Raw genomic sequence first — 21,246 nt, 5'->3', positions numbered from 1 at the left:
CTGTGATGATCAGAGGCAATTACTGAAGAGTTTTTAGTGTATGGGATTGCAACCTTTTTTCAACGACATTGAATCAATTTATGGACTGTATATATATATTTAAAAGAAAAGATAGACTCACGTAAATTAATTTTAACCACTTTAGCCCTGGAAGGATTTGCCCCCTTAATGACCAGGCCATTTTTTGCGATACTGCACTGTGCCGCTTTAACTGACAATTGCACGGTCGTGCGCCATTGTACCCAAACAAAATTGACGTTTTTCCCACAATTAGAGCTTTCTTTTGGTGGTATTTGATCACCTCTGCGGTTTTTATTTTTTGTGCTATAAACCAAAAAAGAGTGATAATTTTGAAAAAAAAATTTTTTTTTTACTTTCTGCTATAATACCTATCCAAAAAATATATCTACCGTATTTATTGGCGTATAACACGCACAGGCATATAACACGCACATTCATTTTAAGAGGGAAGTTTCAGGAAAAAAACTTAAATTTTAAATAAGGAACCTTGAAGCAAAATAAGGGTCAGTGCACATCTGGAGCCTCACCATTGCCATCAATGCAGCCTGATCAATGCCCATCTGCAGCCTCACAAGTGCCATCAATGCAGCAGCCTCACCATTGCCATCAATGTAGCAGCCTCATCATTGCCATCAATGCATCAGCCTCACCATTACCTTCAATGCAGCATTCTCGCCAATGCCATCAGTGCAGACTGATCGATGCCCATCTGCAGCCTAGAGGATACAGGAAGGGGGCGGGACGAGCGCCGACAGATTACATACAGTGAGAATCTCCTATGATAGACAGAATAGTAGTCCAATGGCAGCCCAGGAGACGGGACTTCTTATTACAGAGGCCGCCAAGTAAACAGAAAATTCTCACTGTATGTAACCTGACGGCGCTCGTCCCACCCCCTCCCTGTCCCCTCCGAGGCAGCTAAAATTGAAGTATTGGCGTATAACACGCACGCGCTATTTGCACCTGATTTTCATGGTGAAAAAGTGAGTGTTATACGCCAATAAATACAGTATATAAAAAACTAATTTATTAATCAGTTTAGGCCAATATTTATTCTTCTACATATTTTTGATAAAAATGTTTTTACAATAGGCATATATTGATTGGTTTGCACAAAAGTTATCGCGTCTACAAACTATGGGATAGATTTAGGGACTTTCATTTTTTTTATTGTTTTTACTGATAATGGTGGCGATCTGTGATTTTTCATGGGGCTGTGACATTGCGGCGGACAAATCTGACCTTAAATGACACTTTTTGGGGACCAGTGACATTATTACTTTGATCAGTGCATTTATTTTTATAGCACCGATCAATGTATAAATGACACTGGCAGGGAAGGAGTTAACACTAGGGGGCGATCAAGGGGTAAATGTGTTCCCTCAGCGTGTTCTAACTGTAGGTGGGGATGGGCTGCCTGGGACATGATAGAGATCGCTGATCACTGGGAACAGTAGATCTCTGAGATGTCCCCGTCAGAACGGGGATCCGCCTTGTTTACAAAGGCAGATCCCTGTTCTGCCTCTGTGTACAGTGACCGCGGGTCGCCGGTAGACATAGAGTCCACCCGACCCGTGGGCACGCTGCCACGGACCCCCCACGCGCCAGCAATCTCACATGCACGGACCGACGTACGGGTACGTCGGTTCAAGCAGGAGAGCCAACCTGCCGCAGTATAAGTGCGGCAGCTGGTCGCAAAGTGATTAATTAGTGAGGTCCATTCAAGCAAGTGAGAAGACACCCATAGGTGGGGTGAAGGACACTGTGGTGATCAGAGGCAATTACTGAAGAGTTTTTGGTGTATGGGATTGCAACCTTTTTTCACGGACATTGAATCATTTATTTATGGACTGTATATATATTTAAAAGAAAAGATAGACTTGCGTAAATTTATTTTAAATAGATGATTTTTACACTGTTTTCAGATTTTTATTTATGCACTATAATTTGAACGCACTATATTGAAGGAGAGCGGGGCACTTTTTTTGTGACTATATATTTATTACATTTTGTACAGGTGGTTGGATGCATATTGGCATATTGGTGCTAGCTGCTTCCTATAGTACAGTGCCTTGAAAAAGTATTCATACCCCTTTTCTTTTTCACATTTTGTTGTTACAACCAAAAACGTAATTGTATTTTATTGGGATTTTATGTTATAGAGCAACACAAAGTGGCACATAATTGTGAAGTGGAAGGAAAATGATAAATGGTTTTCCAAATTTTTACAAATAGTTATCTGAAAAGTGTGGCGTACATTTGTATTCAGAAGTTTCCTAATTTCAGATTTTTATTAATATGCACTTTAATTTGAATGCACTATATTAAAGAAGAGCGCTGCACTTTTTTTGTGACTATCAATCCAGTATTACCTTCTTCTTGCTGGCGATGCAACAAGTCTCAGTTATCAAAGCAATAGATATTTACATTCACCTACCTCAACCATCTGTGTCTTCCACTGGCAAAGCTTCCATGTATGATAACTGGGGGATCCATTGCTCTCGTTGATTGGTCGTCTCCTTGTGATGTTATCACAATGCTTCACCCTTCTGGATTGTCAAAGAACACTGCTGCTAGATAGCATAGGAAGTGTCCTTGTCACCAAATAAGTGATGTGAACACTTGAAGAAGGACTCTCCTGCTGTGCAGGGCAGAAGATGGATACAACGCATTATATGACTATAGATTTAGGTGAGTATTCTGAGCATTTATCTTAGGATTTCAATAAGTTAAACTAGCAATTAGTTGCAATAAGTGATCGATAGATTCCCCCATCCACATCTGAATGGATGAAATTCCCCCCTTGTATTGAAACAGCCACATTATCCACAGCTGCCTAAATACCCGCACAGTGACTGCATCTGATTGGATGCAGTCATTGTCTGTCCAACAATCCTCCTTCTGGCTCGACAAAAGTCATTTTCAAAATTGAAGAAGCCGGGTGGAAAATTATCAGCTGAACAGTGACTAAATCCAACGAGATGTTCAAGTATTTAGGCAACCATGAGTCAAAATTTTAGCCAGTTCAGCAGGAATCAGCCTAAGTTTGTATGGCCACCTTAAGTTTTTATTAGTATTTTATAGTGTATTTTTTGGTTTACCTACACATAGGGGTTGATTTACTAAAACTGGAGAGTGGAAAATCTGGTGCAGCTGTGCATGGTAGCCAATCAGCTTCTAACTTCAACTTGTTCAATTAAAGGATATGTTTTTTCATACAACCAGCTGGACAGTGAGGTAATGGGATGTGAAGATAAATAGAAAGATTGTTTATTTATGCAAAAGAAGTACACTAATGGTATATTGGTACATAGGAGAGCTGGAATTTAGAAAAAAACAAAAGGCGAACTTATCCTTTAATTGAATAAGCTGATTGGCTTCCATGCACATCAGCACCAGATTTTGCACTCTCCAGTTTTATAAGGCCCCTTTCACACGGGCTGTCTGATCCGGTCCGTCTGTCAATTTTTCAGGCGGATCTGATCGAACCCTGCATTGTCTTCTATGGAGCTATCCGATCCAATCCCGTCCGCCAAAAACAGACGGATGGTGGTCCTATTTTCCATCTGTCCGGCGGATCAGATGGAAACGGACAGGTGGCCCGTTTCCATCCAATTGCCCCATAGAGGAGAGCGGGACTGTGTCCGTGTGCACTCTGCATAGCGGAGGGGACACTAACATGTCATCTGCCTGCTCAGCAGGGATCAGCTGAAAGATCCCCTGCTGAGCAAGCAGATTCAGCATAGCGGAGGCACTTGTGGGAAAGGACCTTAGTAAACCAGCCCCGTAGTGTTCCGTTTCTCTTGGATACATGAAAGCCGAACCATAAAAGCATGGTAATACGAAGAAGGATTTCTAATTAGGGAGTAGAATAAGTAGGGAATTACATATTTTTGGTATACAGGCAAACTATTGTGGCCCTGCAATTTTAGATTATCCTTTGCAATATTCTTTTGCTTCTTTTCTAGGGTGAAAAGTTACAAATTTTAATACTTACTGAAAAAATATCAGTAAAAATTGAGGTAGCCTCAAATATTTATTCTGTTTGGTTTCTAAGCAATTAGGAGCTAAGAACTGCAAAAAAAAAAAAAAAATCAATGCCTTTAGTCATAAAGTATCTAAGGAATTGCTATTAAACACGTTAAGTATAAACACACAAGACAGATTGGGTGGCGGTGCTTATTCTTAAATACACTTTGCTCACAATAAATTTCATACAATGCACTTAAAGTATTTTGCAGCACTTGTGAAACTGCCTTTGTTACCGTGAGCTAATTAACATGATCTATACTCTGAATAAATTCATAGGTCATTAATGTAAATGTAAATTGTAAGGTCATGGAGAATTACATGCTTTGCGTTTAGAAAAATCAGGTTAGCAACTCAATGATAGTAAATTATGACATGCCTAAAGAATCAATTCAGCCCGGGCCCAGGCTCTGCTGTTTGTAAAAGTAATATTCAGTGTCATGTATCCATTGTTAGTTTATTGTATGAGTATACTGCGGGAAAATGCACTTTCCCCACACTGCGATTGGGGTGGAGGCTTTGAGCTGGTCTTACCATCTGTGTACAGAACGCCTCCAGGTAGCCATATTACATTACGTTTTACAGAAAATATCAGTGCTGTAGATTGAAAAGGAAAGGTAATTTTTAATAAGATGCAATTACAATATGACTTGAGTTGCAATTGTATACGCTATATTATTTTTTATGTGCTAATTTTTTTTCCATGAAAGTTGAGTTACCCTTTAGGCTGGGTTCACACTGTAGCACACTCCGGCTCACAGCAGGAGTCCGGTCCGTCTCCATTCACCATTTCAGGTCCAATTTCAGCCCGAATCTTTGGCTGAATTTGGACTTGAAATGGACCAGAAGACACACAGGACTCCTGTGCAATTCGCACCGGAGCCGCTGCGAAAATGTGTGAACTGGCTCCATAGAGAGTCTGTTACAATCTCTTGCTATGTGAATTGGATATGGGGAAACCCGCACCCAATTTGCAACAGTGTGAACTCAACCTTAAGGTTGAATGATGGCCAGCATCATTCAACCCACTTCCTCTGAGCTCAGGCTGTCATGGGCTTGCCCCCAGTCTTTGACTGGACAGTAAAAGAGAAGTAGCAAAGTTATGAGCTCATCTCTCTGATACTCTGCTTTTTTTCTTCTAACAGTATGTTCCTTGTCAGCACACAAACCGATTAGTTTTTCTCCCAAGGGCTAAATCTCTTTAGATGCACCAATAAAACTGAACAGCATGGCAGTCAGGTATGGCTGCCTAATCATAAAAAATTTGTATAAACAGAACTAATATTTTGTTTGTGGTTGGGCATAAGTGGGATAAGCCATACGCTAAGTTCAGCGTCCAAACAACAAGATCTCCATACTGGACAACACAGATCTGCCATCTTTTCTCATGTCATATTTCTCCTACAATAGCTAAAGAAGTTCCAATTTTATATGCAATCTCCATAAATTAAAAAAGAATCGATCCATCATGGAGAATGAACTGTCCCTTTTATTGGCAATTACGTTAGGGCGTAGCTGGGAACTCAGATGCTGAGTTCTCTTTACAGAGGTTTCCAAGATATGCAAGAAGCTGTCAGAAACCATGAATCAGACTGAGACCAAAGTACAGTTAAATCACACTTGTTTAATAATAATAAAAAAGGTAAACAGAGTAACCATAGTCAAAACATAGCCAGAGTTCAGGAACCGGAACAGATAGTCAGACAAGCCAAAACGTCAGGGAGCCAGAAGGAATATCAGCCAAGTAAGACTTTAACAGGAACACATGAGAGCATCTCTAGCCACTTGGCAACCGCTGCACGCCGATATACGTTGGCACAATGGCAGCGGTGGGCAAATGGGCGCACCTGTAATTCGCCTTTAATTGGCGGGGCTAGCAGGCGTGCGCCCCCGCTGCGTACAGCGTGACAGTGCCCGCGGGACCGGCGGACTCGATGTCTGCCAGTCTCCCGGCGATCATGTCACGGAGCCACAGAACGGGGAAGTGCCTATGTAAACAAGGCATTTCCCTTTTCTGCCTTGTGACATGACAGAGATCACTGCGCCCTGTCATTGGGAGCAGTGATCGCTGTCATGTGAGTAGTAGCCCACCTCCCAACAGTTAGAATCACTCCCTAGGACACACTTAACCCCTTGATCGCCCCTTGGTGTTTAACTCCTTCCCTGCCAGTGTCATTTACACAGTAATCAGTGCATTTTTATAGCACTGATCGCTGTATAAATGACAATGGTCCCAAAATAGTGTCAAAAGTGTCCGATGTATCCGCCATAATGTCTCAGTCATGATAAAAATCACAGATCGCCACCATTACTAGTTAAAAAATAATAATAAAAATGCCATAAAACTAACTATGTAGACGCTATAACTTTTGCGCAAACCAAGTAATATACGCTTATTGCGATTTTTTTTACCAAAAATATGTAAAAGAATACATATCGGTGTAAACTGAGGAAAAAAATGTATTTTTATATATTTTTGGGGGATATTTATTATAGCAAAAAGTAAAAAATATTGCGTTTTTTTTCAAAATTGTTGCTCTTTTTTTGTTTATAGCACAAAAAATAAAAACCACAGGAGGTGATCAAATACCACCAAAAGAAAGCTCTATTTGTGAGAAAAAAAAGGACGTCAATTTTGTTTGGGTGCAACGTCACACGACCGCGCAATTGTCAGTTAAAGCGACGCAGTGCCAAATCGCAAAAAGTGCTCTGGTCAGGAAGGGGGTAAAATCTTCTGGGGGCTGAAGTGGCTAGAGATGTGACCAAGGCGAAGGCAGAGATTATCTGGACTGGATGGCTTAAGTAGGCAGGACCGACGAGCAGGATCATCAACAGGTGAGTCACTATGGAGAGATAGGAGCTGGCAATTAGCCGACAGCTGAGCGGCCAGCTCAGAGAAGGAAGGGCTGGGCCCAGCCCTGACAGAAGCAATGGTTGAACAAATCCACCAGCATCCATTCCACACTAAAATATACATTTTTTGTTGTGTTGACTCCTAATTTCATGGAAAAATTCCTTAAGAGGCAATTTTATATCTCATTTTACATTTTAAAAAGTGTTACAGTTTAGCCATCAGAATGAACTGTATGAACTAATGACTATCAGCCATTGCTAATGACAGAGGGCAGAAATATATATTTTGGCATTAGGAACCATGAAAGGTGATGTCTGACAATACTATTGGGCTTAAAAATTATTGGCGCCAAGTGCGTTCAGTGAATGTTATATTGTAAACGCCTTTCACTGGGGCCAGCAGCAGTGTCAACCCAGTCTGTGTGAAAAGTGCAAAAGAAGCATTAATGTTTGACATGCCTACTTGAAATAAGTGAAATTAATGGAGCTCTATTCATGTAAGACAAGGCCAATGCACCCCTCTCTTGCCGCTTACAGACAGGAAGAAAGTCAATACTTTTTTATTACTTTCAGCTGACCTACATTTTGCTCTACAAGTGCCAAGCCCACTAATTGGTTTCAGTTGTAAGGAAAATTTGCCCCCGACCAAACCTTGGGGTGGATCAATCAATCTCTTTTAGGGTAGCTTAGTGGTCTCTTGGCAATTGGAATAAAATCTGTGTTAGGTCGGAAAAATGATTGTAGTAGGCAAATCCGTCACCCGGGGACATTAATATATCTAATGCGTTCCGTAAGAAAGAGTTAAAGTATGGGATGCTTTTTTCCCTTTCTGGCTAAACAGCTCAGCAGTTTTTTGCCAGTCTTGTCAAGTGAGTCAACGAGATTTCCATTTACAGCATTACAACACAGAGAGCAGAGTCGATAAGGTACAAGCTGGAGGTCAGTGGTCACGTCTTTTAAAAATCGGTGGACAAATCAAAGTGAAATGCCTTTACAGTTCTCTGAATGCCTTTTTACACGTGGCAAGTCTGCTTTATAATACTTGATTGAGATGAGCCTGTATATGTTGTGACACTGATATACCGTATACTGTAAGCTCAAAAAATCAAAGTTACAAGGAAAAGAGGCTGCTAGCCATAGTAGCCACAAATGATCTAATATTTCTGTCTAAAGAACCTTAAACAGAACTATGGCCTTTAATTTAAAAAATGGTGCTGCCGTACTTAAAGGGATATTAAAAACATATTTATTTTGGCTTAAATAAAGAAAGATATTATACTTACTTGCTCTGTACAATTATATTGTACAGAGTGGTCCATTACCTCCTTTTCTGGAGTCCCCTGCTAGCGCTGTCCGCTCCTTCTTCGCTTTGGGTGTCCCCATAGAAAGCTGTGTGATAGGGGGGCACCTGTGCGGATGCTCTCCCAAGCTGGGCTGTGTGCATCCATTGACACACACGGTGTGGCTTGTCCTTACCCTCCGCTCCCTCCTCACCAATGGCTCCCGCTCCTGCGTAAGTCTCCTGTGAGACCAGGAAGTGAAGGGAGAAGAGCTACAGTTGGGCACAGAGCTGGATCGAGAGAGGGCTTAGGTAAGGGTTTAATGATGGTGGGCGGACAGGTATTGGAAGGTTTTTTTACTTTAAACTTTTGAGTTTAGAACCACTTTAATTATAAGTGTATCTGCCAATACAGTTTTTTATTAGTCCCCCTGCAAAGTCCCACAAAAACCATTGATCCTGCCAGTGAAATCAATCCGATACAGTTTCCTGTAATGGTGTGGCAACACTGCTGCACTGCTCCTAAATTCAGAGCAGAGTTGCCACTCTCATGTAGGCTGTGCCTGCTTGCACTACACCTGGGTGAAAATATGTTGCAAGGGAATGGCCATCAGCATTGTCACTTGATGATTCACAAGCCTGTAGCTTGTCAGTCAGCACCTAGCCACACCTAGTCTTGTCCACTGTTTTTTGGATTGACAGCGCTGCCTCTGTTGCTGCGCATTTCCTCCTCCACTGTGAGCTGCAGTGTCTGAGAGGGAGTGCATGTATGATACAAATAAAAAATATTTTCATTATGGCTTTGTATTTCCAGCCTCTCGCTTCCTCTAAAAATATCACCCTCCTCAGTTTCCGTTTGTAGGGTAGCTCCACTGCCTTTCAGGATCCCCTGAAGCCATCTGTACAAGAGGACTTCCACTGTAACTACATCCTGACATGTACCCTCACTCATAGGCAGTTCAAAAGCCCAGATTGCAAGCCACTCCCCAGCTGCCCCTCTCCAGGGTGTTTGAAAGGAAGCAGATTCCACAACAACATTGGCAATAGAACTATATACCAACTATATTCCAATCATTAAGTTCACATACACTATATCATTGTTACATTCTTTTAAGCCTTGATGAATGGGGCAGAGCTACAAGCCCCAAAATGCCTAACATCACGGTGTGGCACTTTAATTCCAAATTCACTGCCATCCCAATATTCATTCCCTTTTATTATTGCCGTACTATTTGATGACAAAAAAAACATAAAACATGCATGTAAAGAAACCAATAGGTTCCTGTGCCTTTTATCCACTTTGCTAGGCAGAGATATCATGTGACCACGTGCCAAGTATTTGTATATGTAATTGGGCGAAGCTGGTTTTCGGAACAGTGGATTCTTCGGCCAGTCTATGTATGACCTGTTACCTTAGTAGCACCATCTAGCTAGTGTGCTAGATGTAAAAAGGTTTGTTAGTGTAGGTAAACTGGTCTGACTGAGAGCCAGGTCTGGGTTGAATCTGGGTCAGGGTTGAGTGACTCAGGGAGGCTGGTTGACTCAGCAGGCAGCATCTCTGGTGCCTCCCCCTGTTTCTGGAACCTTGGAAAAGTTTCCAGATGTAGTAGGCGGAGGCTAGGAGGAGCGGCTTGGCATATTTATGAGGGCCCAACAAATGGGTTGGCAGGAGGCAGGCACCTCATAAATAGTCATGCCAGCAGGGTCAGAAGGGTGGAAGATGGAGTGCTGAGAAGGCTGTCGGTGGCCCTTTAGGGTGCCCCCTAGTCTGCGAGAGGTGACCTCAGGGCCTGGGCTCGGGTGCTGAAAGGATCCCCCACAACACATGAAAGAATCCTTTCCTGGAGGCACGGGAGCAAGGAGAGGACAGTGGGAGAAGGTCAGCACATCTGAGAGATCTCCTGAGAAGTCAGCCAGGTGGGCTGGTGAGTGTACAGTCTGAGAGGACTGTGGAGAGAGTGTCAGTCTGGGAGGACTGTGGAGGAGAAAGTTAGCCAGGAGGGCTAGAGAAAGGGGCAGCTGCAGCCAGGCGGGTTGGAAGTGTCTGAAGAGGTGGTGCTGAGATCAGTAGCCACAGGAATGTAAGCTGGACACTGACTTTTGCTACACACTTGGAGGGGCCTTGGGTTCCTGCCTATAAAAGGCTTTTGCTCAAAAAATCTGACTGAGTGCTGTGTCAGATCACTTTTATCAGTGTTCCAGTAGAGTTCTGCAAGCAAGTGGGCTGGAGGAAGCAGAAGAGTGTATATAGACTGTGTATAGGAAAAGTTGTCCCTGGTATTGTTGTAAAGTCAAGTGGGCATCCCATAAATCCCAATCCCTACCCAAGTTCTAATCCCTCAATAAAACACAAAAACAAATAACTGGACTGTGAAGATTCGGTGTGCCTGGCTGTGGGGGGGATCCCTTTCTACTTGCGGCGCCTTACGGGGTGAGCTACACCGTCAATCATTTTTTTATTTTATTGCAGTTTATTTTGTTTGTTGCAATGTATTTTTTAGCACTTTTCTCAATGAAAAAAAAAAAACAATCTTTGATTGGCTAATCATTTATTATGAGTTTCATAGATATGATTCTAACTTTTTTTTTCATATTACACTTAACTCGGGGAAATACATTTCTTAATTCTTAACACATACTTCCTTTTGCCAACTAACTCTAAGAAGCTGCCACCAACTTTGATGCTAAATCTTCGCTTGGAGTGTGTATTTGGCCTTCTCATCAACATATGCTCTGACACATAATTACCAGCTGTTTTATGCTATAAATTGTAGGCAGAATCATTCTCCAGGGTGGCCGTAATGTGAGGACTAGAGTTAGAGCATGCCATAAGGGCCTCGGTTGCCATGGCAACGGGGGCATTTGTACAACCAAGACCCAGAATAACTAAAAATATTGAGATTCCCTCTTAACGCTGAGAAGATGAGGTCAATGCTGACGCCTCACTGCTTGCATTTATCATTTGTGAACCAAGGGCACTGCAGAAGATGGAGTTCACTTATAGTTTTACAACTTCATATGTCCCTCAAGATGTACGCTATATGTTAAAAAAAGAAATGAAAAAGATCATCAGTTTGCCAACACTGTACATAAAATTTGTACTGCTACTGAGACGTGATTTTACCTTTTTTCCCCGTAACTTTGTTATCTAGACCATGCTTCGAATTTATCCTTGTTATTGCAGATCAGTCCTATTTGCTTTATTTTCCTAGAATCGGTCAATTGCTCCATTAGCTTTGTTAAATCACATACATTTAATTAAGCTGTATAAATTAACATTTTTCTTCAAGCACAGATTTCTTCCATTTCCCATTTTGGGTGATTGCTTCTCCTCCTACATGTGTGGCTGGGGAATCTTGACAAATTTTAAAAGTTTAAATGCTTTTTAGAAGTCATCAGTTCATATTCTTTAGGGGGTCCTGAAATCGCTTTTTATATTCTGCAAATGTCAGTTTCTGGGAATCTTGATCAAAAGTCACAGAGGAAATTCGTCTGGCTTTGCCGGCTAGAAAGGAACAATTTGACAGTTATTATAAATATATTAACTTATATCTGTAGAGTGTGTGTATGTGTGTGTGTGTCTGTATTATGTTTGATTGTATTATGTCTTCTTGCACAATTTTTTCTGATTATTTTATGTATATGTATATATATATATATATATATATATATATATATATATATATATATATATATATATATATATATATATATATAATGTATATGTACAGTGTCTTGAAAAAGTATTCATACCCCTTGATAGACCAACACAAAGTGGCACATAATTGTGAAGTGGAAGGAAAATGATAAATGGTTTTCAATTTTTTTTTTACAAATAAATAATGAATGAAAAGTGTGGTGTGCATTTATTTTCAGCTCCCTTTACTCTGATACCCCTTACTAAAATCTAGTGGAACCAATTGCCATCAGAAGTCACCTAATTAGTAACTAGAGTTAATCTGTGTGTAATTTAATCTCAGTATAACTGTTAGTCATGCACGCCACAAATCTTACCTTTATGGAAGAGTGGCAAGAAGAAAGCCATTGTTGAAAGAAAGCCATAAGAAGTCCCGTCTGCAGTTTGTGAGAAGCCATGTGGGGAACACAGAAAAACATGTGGAAGAAGGTGCTCTGCTCAGATGAGACCAAAGTTTAACTTTTTGGCCTAAAAGCAAAACACTATGTGTGATGGAAAACTAACACTGCACATCACCCTGAACACACCATCCCCACCGTGAAACATGGTGGTGGCAGCATCATGTTGTGGGGATGCTTTTCTTCAGCAGAGACAGGGAAGCTGGTCAGAGTTGATGGGAAGGTGGATGGAGCCAAATACAGGGCAATCTTAAGCCCCATACACACTATCAAAATTTTTGCTGATTTTTGTCTTCAGATTTACCAAAACCATGTAGTGCAAGGGCCTGTCTGATTGTATACAAATTGAAATTCCTAAGGTTTGACCTCATATTATATGGTTTTGGTGAATCTGAAGGAAAAAATCAGCAGAAAATCTGATAGTGTGTATGGGGCGTTAGAAGAAAACCTGTTATGCTGTGTACACACGAGCGGACTTTCGACGGACTGAACTCCCGAAGGACTTTTCATTGGAGTTCCGACGCAACGGACTTGCCTACACACAATCACACCAAAGTCCGACTGATTCGAACGTGATGACGTAAGACCGGACTAGAATGAGGAAGTTGATAGCCAGTAGCCAATAGCTGCCCTTGCGTCATTGTTCGTCCGTCGGACTAGCATTCAAACAAACTGATTTTTCTACAGGACTCGAGTCCGTTGGAAAGATTTGAAACATGTTCTATGTCCTTCTGATTTTTCGACAGCAAAGGTCCGATGAAGCCCACACATGATCGAATAGTCCAGTGGATTTGTTCCGTCGGACCTTTGCTGTCGAAAAGTCCGGTCATGTGTACACGGCATTAGAGTCTGCAAAAGATTTGAGACTGGGGAGGTTCACCTTCCAGCAAGACAACAACCCTAAACATGCAGCCAGAGCTACAATGGAATGGTTTAGATCAAACCATCTTCATGTGTTAGAATGGCCCAGTCAAAGTCCAGACCTAAATCCAATTGAGAATCTGTGGCAAGATGGCAAGACTTGAAAATTGCTGTTCACAGATGCTCTCCATCCAATCTGACAGAGCTTGAGCTATTTTGCAAAGAAGAATGGGCAAAAATGTCACTCTTTAGATGTGCAAAGCTGGTGGAGACATTCCCAAAAAGACTTGCGGCTGTAATTGCAGCGAAAGGTGATTCTACAAAATATTGACTCAGGGGGCTGAATACAAATGCACCCCACACTTTTCACATATTTATATGTAAAAAGAAATTATAAACCATTTATCATTTTCCTTCCACTTCACAATTATGTGCCACTTTGTGTTGGTCTACTACATAAAATCCCAATAAAATACATTTATGTTTTTGGTTGTAACATGACAAAATGTAGAGAATTTCAAGGGGTATGAATACTTTTTCAAGGCACTGTATATACTGTATATTGTAGATAATGTGACAGACATTGTCCCACTGTCCCAGCAATAAAAAGGGTTCACTCAACCAGTATCAAACTGACTGGAGGTAGGGGAAATTCAGGGAAGCTTGTGTCCAGGCCTGTCTGGCCTGCATATCATATAGGGGTTTATTTACTAAAGCTGGAGAGTGCAAAATCAGACCTACTTCTGCATAGAAACCAATCAGCTTCCAATTTTTAATACAAATTGAAATTCCTAAGGTTTGACCTCATATTATATGGTTTTGGTGAATCTGAAGGAAAAAATCAGCAGAAAATCTGATAGTGTGTATGGGGCGTTAGAAGAAAACCTGTTATGCTGTGTACACACGAGCGGACTTTCGACGGACTGAACTCCCGAAGGACTTTTCATTGGAGTTCCGACGCAACGGACTTGCCTACACACAATCACACCAAAGTCCGACTGATTCGAACGTGATGACGTAAGACCGGACTAGAATGAGGAAGTTGATAGCCAGTAGCCAATAGCTGCCCTTGCGTCATTGTTCGTCCGTCGGACTAGCATTCAAACAAACTGATTTTTCTACAGGACTCGAGTCCGTTGGAAAGATTTGAAACATGTTCTATGTCCTTCTGATTTTTCGACAGCAAAGGTCCGATGAAGCCCACACATGATCGAATAGTCCAGTGGATTTGTTCCGTCGGACCTTTGCTGTCGAAAAGTCCGGTCATGTGTACACGGCATTAGAGTCTGCAAAAGATTTGAGACTGGGGAGGTTCACCTTCCAGCAAGACAACAACCCTAAACATGCAGCCAGAGCTACAATGGAATGGTTTAGATCAAACCATCTTCATGTGTTAGAATGGCCCAGTCAAAGTCCAGACCTAAATCCAATTGAGAATCTGTGGCAAGATGGCAAGACTTGAAAATTGCTGTTCACAGATGCTCTCCATCCAATCTGACAGAGCTTGAGCTATTTTGCAAAGAAGAATGGGCAAAAATGTCACTCTTTAGATGTGCAAAGCTGGTGGAGACATTCCCAAAAAGACTTGCGGCTGTAATTGCAGCGAAAGGTGATTCTACAAAATATTGACTCAGGGGGCTGAATACAAATGCACCCCACACTTTTCACATATTTATATGTAAAAAGAAATTATAAACCATTTATCATTTTCCTTCCACTTCACAATTATGTGCCACTTTGTGTTGGTCTACTACATAAAATCCCAATAAAATACATTTATGTTTTTGGTTGTAACATGACAAAATGTAGAGAATTTCAAGGGGTATGAATACTTTTTCAAGGCACTGTATATACTGTATATTGTAGATAATGTGACAGACATTGTCCCACTGTCCCAGCAATAAAAAGGGTTCACTCAACCAGTATCAAACTGACTGGAGGTAGGGGAAATTCAGGGAAGCTTGTGTCCAGGCCTGTCTGGCCTGCATATCATATAGGGGTTTATTTACTAAAGCTGGAGAGTGCAAAATCAGACCTACTTCTGCATAGAAACCAATCAGCTTCCAGATTTTATTGCCAAAGCTTAATTGAACAAGCTGAGATTAGAAGCTGATTGGCTACCATGCACAGCTGCACCAGATTCTGAGTGCACCACTCTTAGTAAATCAACCCCATAGGGACAAAGTAATAGACTTAAATGAGACACCAACACTGGAATATGCATAGCACCTGTGCATCCCCTGCTGGTAAAAGATGGCCTTGCATGGGACACGGAGCAAATTGCCCCATTTGAATGGGGCCATTAATGGATGGAAGGGAAACACTCACTCTCCTAATTTTTCAGGGTACATTCCAGCTTGTGTTCTCTAAACAGTAGAATGTAGGAAAAAATCTGAAAAACATGTGAAAAGGAGCCTAAAGGTCCACCTGCTTGCTGGATATGCATATACATAACATTCGTATGCAACATATCATACATACCCGACTTCAAAAAACAGAAGTGGAAAATATATTTACATTTTTTTTTTTTTTAATTTAAGTTTTAGCCCTGACCACAATTACAGAAGTTAATTCACAGCAATCAGAGATGGAAGTTCGGCCTGCATCCTTCCCCCGCAGCCTTCTGGGGCACAGAAGACTCCGGGACCATTCACTAAGCGCAGCGCAGCTTGCACATGCACAGTAGGAAACTGGCTGTGAAGCCTCAAGGCTTCACTGTTGGTTTCCCTTACTCAAAGTGGAACTTCACCCTTCCTGACGAGTTTCTTCCTCTCCTTCTATACTACCGATGACATACCAGAAGAAGATGGCGGTGCAGGACCCGCGTGCTGGCTACAGAGAATGGGTTTGCAGTGGGACAACATTGGATCCACTAGGTGGGTGAGTATCCTTCCTGTGCAGAACACCACATCAGGTAGGCAGGATAGAAAAAAAAAAATTAAGCTGATTGGGTAAAGTTCTGCTTCAAGATGCCAGCACCTGCACCTGAAGCCGATTGAAGAATCGTCTCGGGTGAGGACATCACTGGATCCCTGGACAGGTAAGTGTCCTTATATTAAAAGAGAAACTGAAAACTGTAGTGCCCCTCACATTGGTGGTCAGTGGAAAAGTACCTTCTAATATTGGTTGTTGGTGTATTGGTCCCATATATTGGCGTTTAATGGTAGAAGGACCACTCATATTAATGGTCAGTGTGAAAAGGACAATCTTAAGCCTGGTACACAATCTGAATTTTTCTCTGTTCAACCCAGCAGTTTGTGTAAAAAAACTGCCATCTCCAGTCGGAGCCGCTGTACTAACAGTCCGACATTAGTACAGCGATCTGCCCTGCTGAGCTGTTGTGTTCTGACAGGGGGACGGCCCCCCGCCAGAACACTCCAGTCAGTGCTCTCAGCCATTGGCTGAGAGCGCTGAACAGAAGCTGGTTGGCAGCTGGTTTTCCTGTTTGGCCGGCTTCTGTCAGACCAGCTGGCATACACACAGGCCGAATGTCGGACGTTTTTTATTGAACCGGCGGATGCCGGGGGCAGTGAGAGTGTCGGCGGTAAAGCGCGCTAGTTTTAGCGGTGATTTTCCATCGCTTTATCGGCACTTTTCGGCCGCTAGTGGGCCACTTTTAACCCCCGCTAGTGGCCGAAGAAGGGGTTAATAGCGCCTGTGCGCTTCGGCAGCGGTGCCCGTTCATTTCAATGGGCAGGTGCGTTTTAAAAGAGGTGTATACACTTTCTCACTCTAATTAGCCGTGGTTCTCTGTAGGCAAAAAGATCACAAATGTGAGCTGAATCAGCCCCTGCAAACTATACCTTAGTAAATGTACATTTCTCTTTGTAGATGAGGGTGCACTTACTATACAAATATGTAGAAGCCAGGGGAATCACACTGCTCAATATTTCATGCAGGCAGCTGTTTAGGCAGCATGGTAAAATAAATAATCCAGCTTTTTAGCATATCGCAAGCTGTATATAAAGTAACCTTTCTATGTGTGTAAAGTGCGCAGACTGCGCAGAAGCCAACGACCATAGCAACACGTCTGTTTCATGCAGTCCAGCCACAACATGTTCCATTTACAAGGTGAGCTAGGAGTCATATTACATAATCCGCCACAATTTATGAGAATAAGAAATATCACTTTATGTTTCTGGGCATTAATTAGTGGAAATTACTGGAAACAATCAGGAAATTGATGTCAATTGCTCCTGTTGCCAGAGAAACTGGACATTTTAGGACCTCCGTTATGGTAATCATCATAATTATCATTCATTACCAGTTGGTTTGGTTGTGTGGCTTAACTCTGACATGACCAGACTGTTTTTGCAAAATGAAAATATTTTTCCTAAGGTCTCATGCACGTGGGTGCATTCGGGTGTACGTTGCAGAATTTAGCAGATTTCTTTGCCCGGGAGCCGCAGGTGTTGGTGTGCAGCCACATTGTCTGTCTACCCTTCATTGATCTGTAAAGGCTGCTGGCCAGGGCTGTACACCAGCACCTCTAACTTCATGGTGCATAAATATGCTGAATTCTTGCGTGGTGTACCCTTGTGCATGAGCCCTTAAAAGAGAAGTATGGCTTTTTTTTTTTAAATCATCCTTAGGTGTATGCAGCATCGATGTGATGCTGCATCTGTCCCCCGCCATCTCTAAGGCTGAGATCGCTCAGTTCTCCCAGCTGCTCTAAGCAGAGAGCCATGATTCTCAGTCGGTGGCTCTCTGCTCCCCCCCCCCCCCCCCCCAGGCTCACTAGAGCACTCAGCTGTTGGGGGGTGGGAGCGGCTGGCTCAAACATCAGAGGCTGGTTCGCTGAGAGGCTGAGCCAAGTGCTGGTCCAGGCACCTAGGTGGATCCCGACCATATGGTCATGTTCTTTTTTCAGCCTGAACCGGCTCTGTAATGTCAATCGACAGCGGGCTTTAACCCGCTGTTGGCTGAAAATGGGTCACAGAGGTACAGCGCAAACTGCACTCCTGTAATCCACAGAAGATGTACACCCAAATGAGCTTAAGACAATTCTTGTGTCCAGGGCTGTTCATCCATCCCAGTATGCGTGTAACCACTCAGATGTGTGGTTAGAGTAATATAGCTGCAGCATCTGTAAGCCTGTCATTGATTTGTACAGACGGCTGGCTGTACACTCCCACCTGTGGCTCCTGGGAGCAGAAATACACTGAATCCTTGTGGTGTCCAAATGTGTTTGTGTACGGTCAGATATCCTCCCCGGAGGAATGGACGGACAGGATCACAAATATGCATAAATGCACAAAGTCAATGGCAGTAAAGGAAACAGTGGTGAAATTACGAGATGGTACTACACACCTTCTAAACTTCACAAATTTTTCCCCACTGTTTCCGAAAACTGCTTTAGAGGTTGCCCCGAAAAGGGGACTTACCTGCATATTTTTTGGAGTTGTAAAACACTTAGAGACATTTGGCAGAAAGTAGCCTCAAAAGTGGCAGAGATCACAGGTGTACTGACGACTCTGACACATCAAATGTGCTTACTATTTGCAGAAATTCCTGGATCCTCCCCCCCTGAACAAAAACTAGCCCACACACTCTTTACGGAGGTCCATTGGACCATCGCTTTGTTCTGGAGAACTCCAGGGGTCCCATGGGATCAGGTCCTTAAACGTATGGCAGCCATACAGCTCATAGAGAAAATTTTTCACACCATTATGGAAACCATGCCTATTTATGAGTTGAAGTGGAGCTCCTGGTCCCCCTAATCTCACATAGGGTGCCTCGGCTAGGCCCAGACAGCTTCCCCAATATAGCCCCAAAACACCCTGCATTAAAGTCTACTGGTGCCAGATTGGTTTCCCATAACCTCCTTTTCAATTTTGTTAATTGGTTTATATTTTTGATTTATGACTGATTTTTTGTTCACCTGATATTTTCGCAGCAGAAATGTCATGGAAATAAGGAGATGCCCACTAGACCCCTAGTAGGCTTCACGACTCTCCTCATTGGGTGGTCTCCCTCTGTAGACCTATGTATGTGATATTTCAGATGAATGAGAACCATGATGGCCCTCTAAGGCTCTCTCACTGCATAACCTTACTATAAGCGGTTCAATATTTATGATTATATTCACTGTTACTTAGGTTTTTTATCATTCTCTGTAACTGACACCTTTTGTTACTGCACTTTACTTTCCAATAAAATCGTTTGTATTAAAAAATGTGTCTGTGTACATGAGCCCTAAAATTAAAGCTAATTCCACCCAGGGTGTTTTATTCCATATTAAGTGTGTATATTAAGTGTGTATATTAAGTGCTGATCCAAGCTGTTCCCGTTTTCATGAAAATAATCCCCAGTGATCCTGCCATAAAGGTTTTTGTAAAAGTAGTTGTAAACCCTTACATATACCTAGTGAAGTGACTGGCCTCAGGTGATACACATAGATTAAACACATTCTTATATATAAGTTGTATCTGCTTATCTGCAATCTCCTCTACATCTGTTCAAAGTCTAGAATGTATAATCTTGTCTGAGAGTTCAGAAAAAAGGGGGGTGGAGAGCTAAAATTACACTCTGCAGAGCTCAGTGAGGAAAGCTCTGAGAGCTGTTTGGAGAAAAGGGACACCCCCCTTCACATAGCACATAGGAACAGAGCTGAGACTGTCAGTCAGCTGGAGATCCCCCCCCTGTCACCTTTTTTTCTCTTGGTGTCAGAAAAACTTGTCAGAAGTGACTGATGCTGATAGCAGAAGAAGAAAGCAGCAGACAGAAATGACACTTGGTGCTCCTAATTGAGACAAGTACACACTATAGAGGATATGCTTTGTTCATATTTCATGTTTGAAGTTTATAACCACTTTAAGGCATTTTATGTTATGGGGTGACAGCTGTTTCCCCATTGTGCTCCTGTGTCATCACGTCACATGCTCCCCTGGTGTAGACTACAAGGGGCCATGCTGGCAAAGGCATGGCACAGGCATCGTTCACTGTTGTCACACAATCAGGAAGCTAATTCCGTGTAATGATGTGCAGCTGAATCTGAAGAGAGTGCATTTAGTCAGGAAGTGGTTGAAACAATCTGGAGGAGATCCGCAGCACTGAGATATAAAAGAGGTATAAAAAAAGTATTCTATAAAAAATAAAAAAACATTGTTTATGATGCACAGTGGTTCAGCAAACTAAATGTCATCCAGGTAGGGTTTAGTTTACATCTTTAATAAGGGTTATTTGTTCACTATGAAATCATTAGCTGTTTTAATAGCTTGTCTGGCTATCAACGGCCTGTCATGCTCTGCACAGCAGCGGGCATTATGAGCCAACCAGGCTTTGTTATATGGGCAGGAGCAAGTGAGTGAGCAAGGGGATGCCCTTATCCTTGGGCTGCTCCTACTTCTGTCTAATCAGCAAGCCTGGGCTGTGTTTTGGCCAAAACTTTGCTGCAGCTGCATTGGAGGTTGAGTATCTCACTGTGCTGGCAGAGATGCCTGGATCACATGGCTACACAGAATTATAGATCTATTTATAGGAAATATCACCCATTCATCCTTAGTCTCATCTTTTCAAGGGTCTGAATATCAGGACTGTCCTTTTCTATCAAAAACACATGAAATATGATGTTAACCCAAGAAGAAAAATAAATATGCAACAGCTAATGCCTTTCTGTTTTCCTTTAGGACTTCCAAGCCACCTTCACGTCTGTCCCACTTTTTGATAAATATGGACGCATGTATTCAAAGGCGGGGCAAGCAGTATAACTTCTCTACTACACAAGAAGCCAAGAGGAATGGGTTATATACCGTACAGTCTTTTACCATGAATGTATTTTAAAGATACAAAAATTAAAGTATTTTGTGTGTGGAAAACAGATTTTCTTCTCCTGCAATCCCTAATACCATCATCTGATACCATGATCTAATGTGCATAAAGGAAGGCTGCAGTAAAGACGTATGGCAGATTCTTAAAATACTAGTTCCCTGGTCGTTATGCTGATTCAGGAGTGTTCCTTTTTAACTCAGTGACTTCAGAACAAATAGAACCAGCATTTTTCAGATAGCGATAAAAGTCTCTGTATATTTGTCAGTAAAGATTTTTTTTTTTAGGTAACAGTCTGAACAAAAATCATCAGTAAATATATTTATTTCATTTTTTCACTT

General features: G+C 42.0%; 1 protein-coding gene across 2 annotated transcripts in view; it reads left to right on the top strand.

The window, feature by feature from the left end:
• SPATA17 (spermatogenesis associated 17) overlaps positions 1-21,021 on the top strand; it is a 262,104-nt gene extending 241,083 nt beyond the window's left edge. The window contains exon 9 of one of the 2 annotated variants that reach the window (XM_073629180.1): positions 20,767-21,021. In XM_073629180.1, the coding sequence (XP_073485281.1) occupies positions 20,767-20,847 (81 nt within the window). In that variant the 3' untranslated portion in view covers positions 20,848-21,021. The remainder of the gene's footprint in view (positions 1-20,766) is intronic. The other variant, XM_073629179.1, reaches the window with a different exon arrangement.
• Positions 21,022-21,246: the final 225 nt, after the last annotated feature.

This window comes from Aquarana catesbeiana, linkage group LG04 (assembly GCF_042186555.1).
Source record: "Aquarana catesbeiana isolate 2022-GZ linkage group LG04, ASM4218655v1, whole genome shotgun sequence".
NCBI classification, from domain to species: domain Eukaryota; kingdom Metazoa; phylum Chordata; class Amphibia; order Anura; family Ranidae; genus Aquarana; species Aquarana catesbeiana.
Note: the sequence above shows the minus strand (reverse complement) of the source record. Positions and strands in the feature narration are given on the sequence as shown.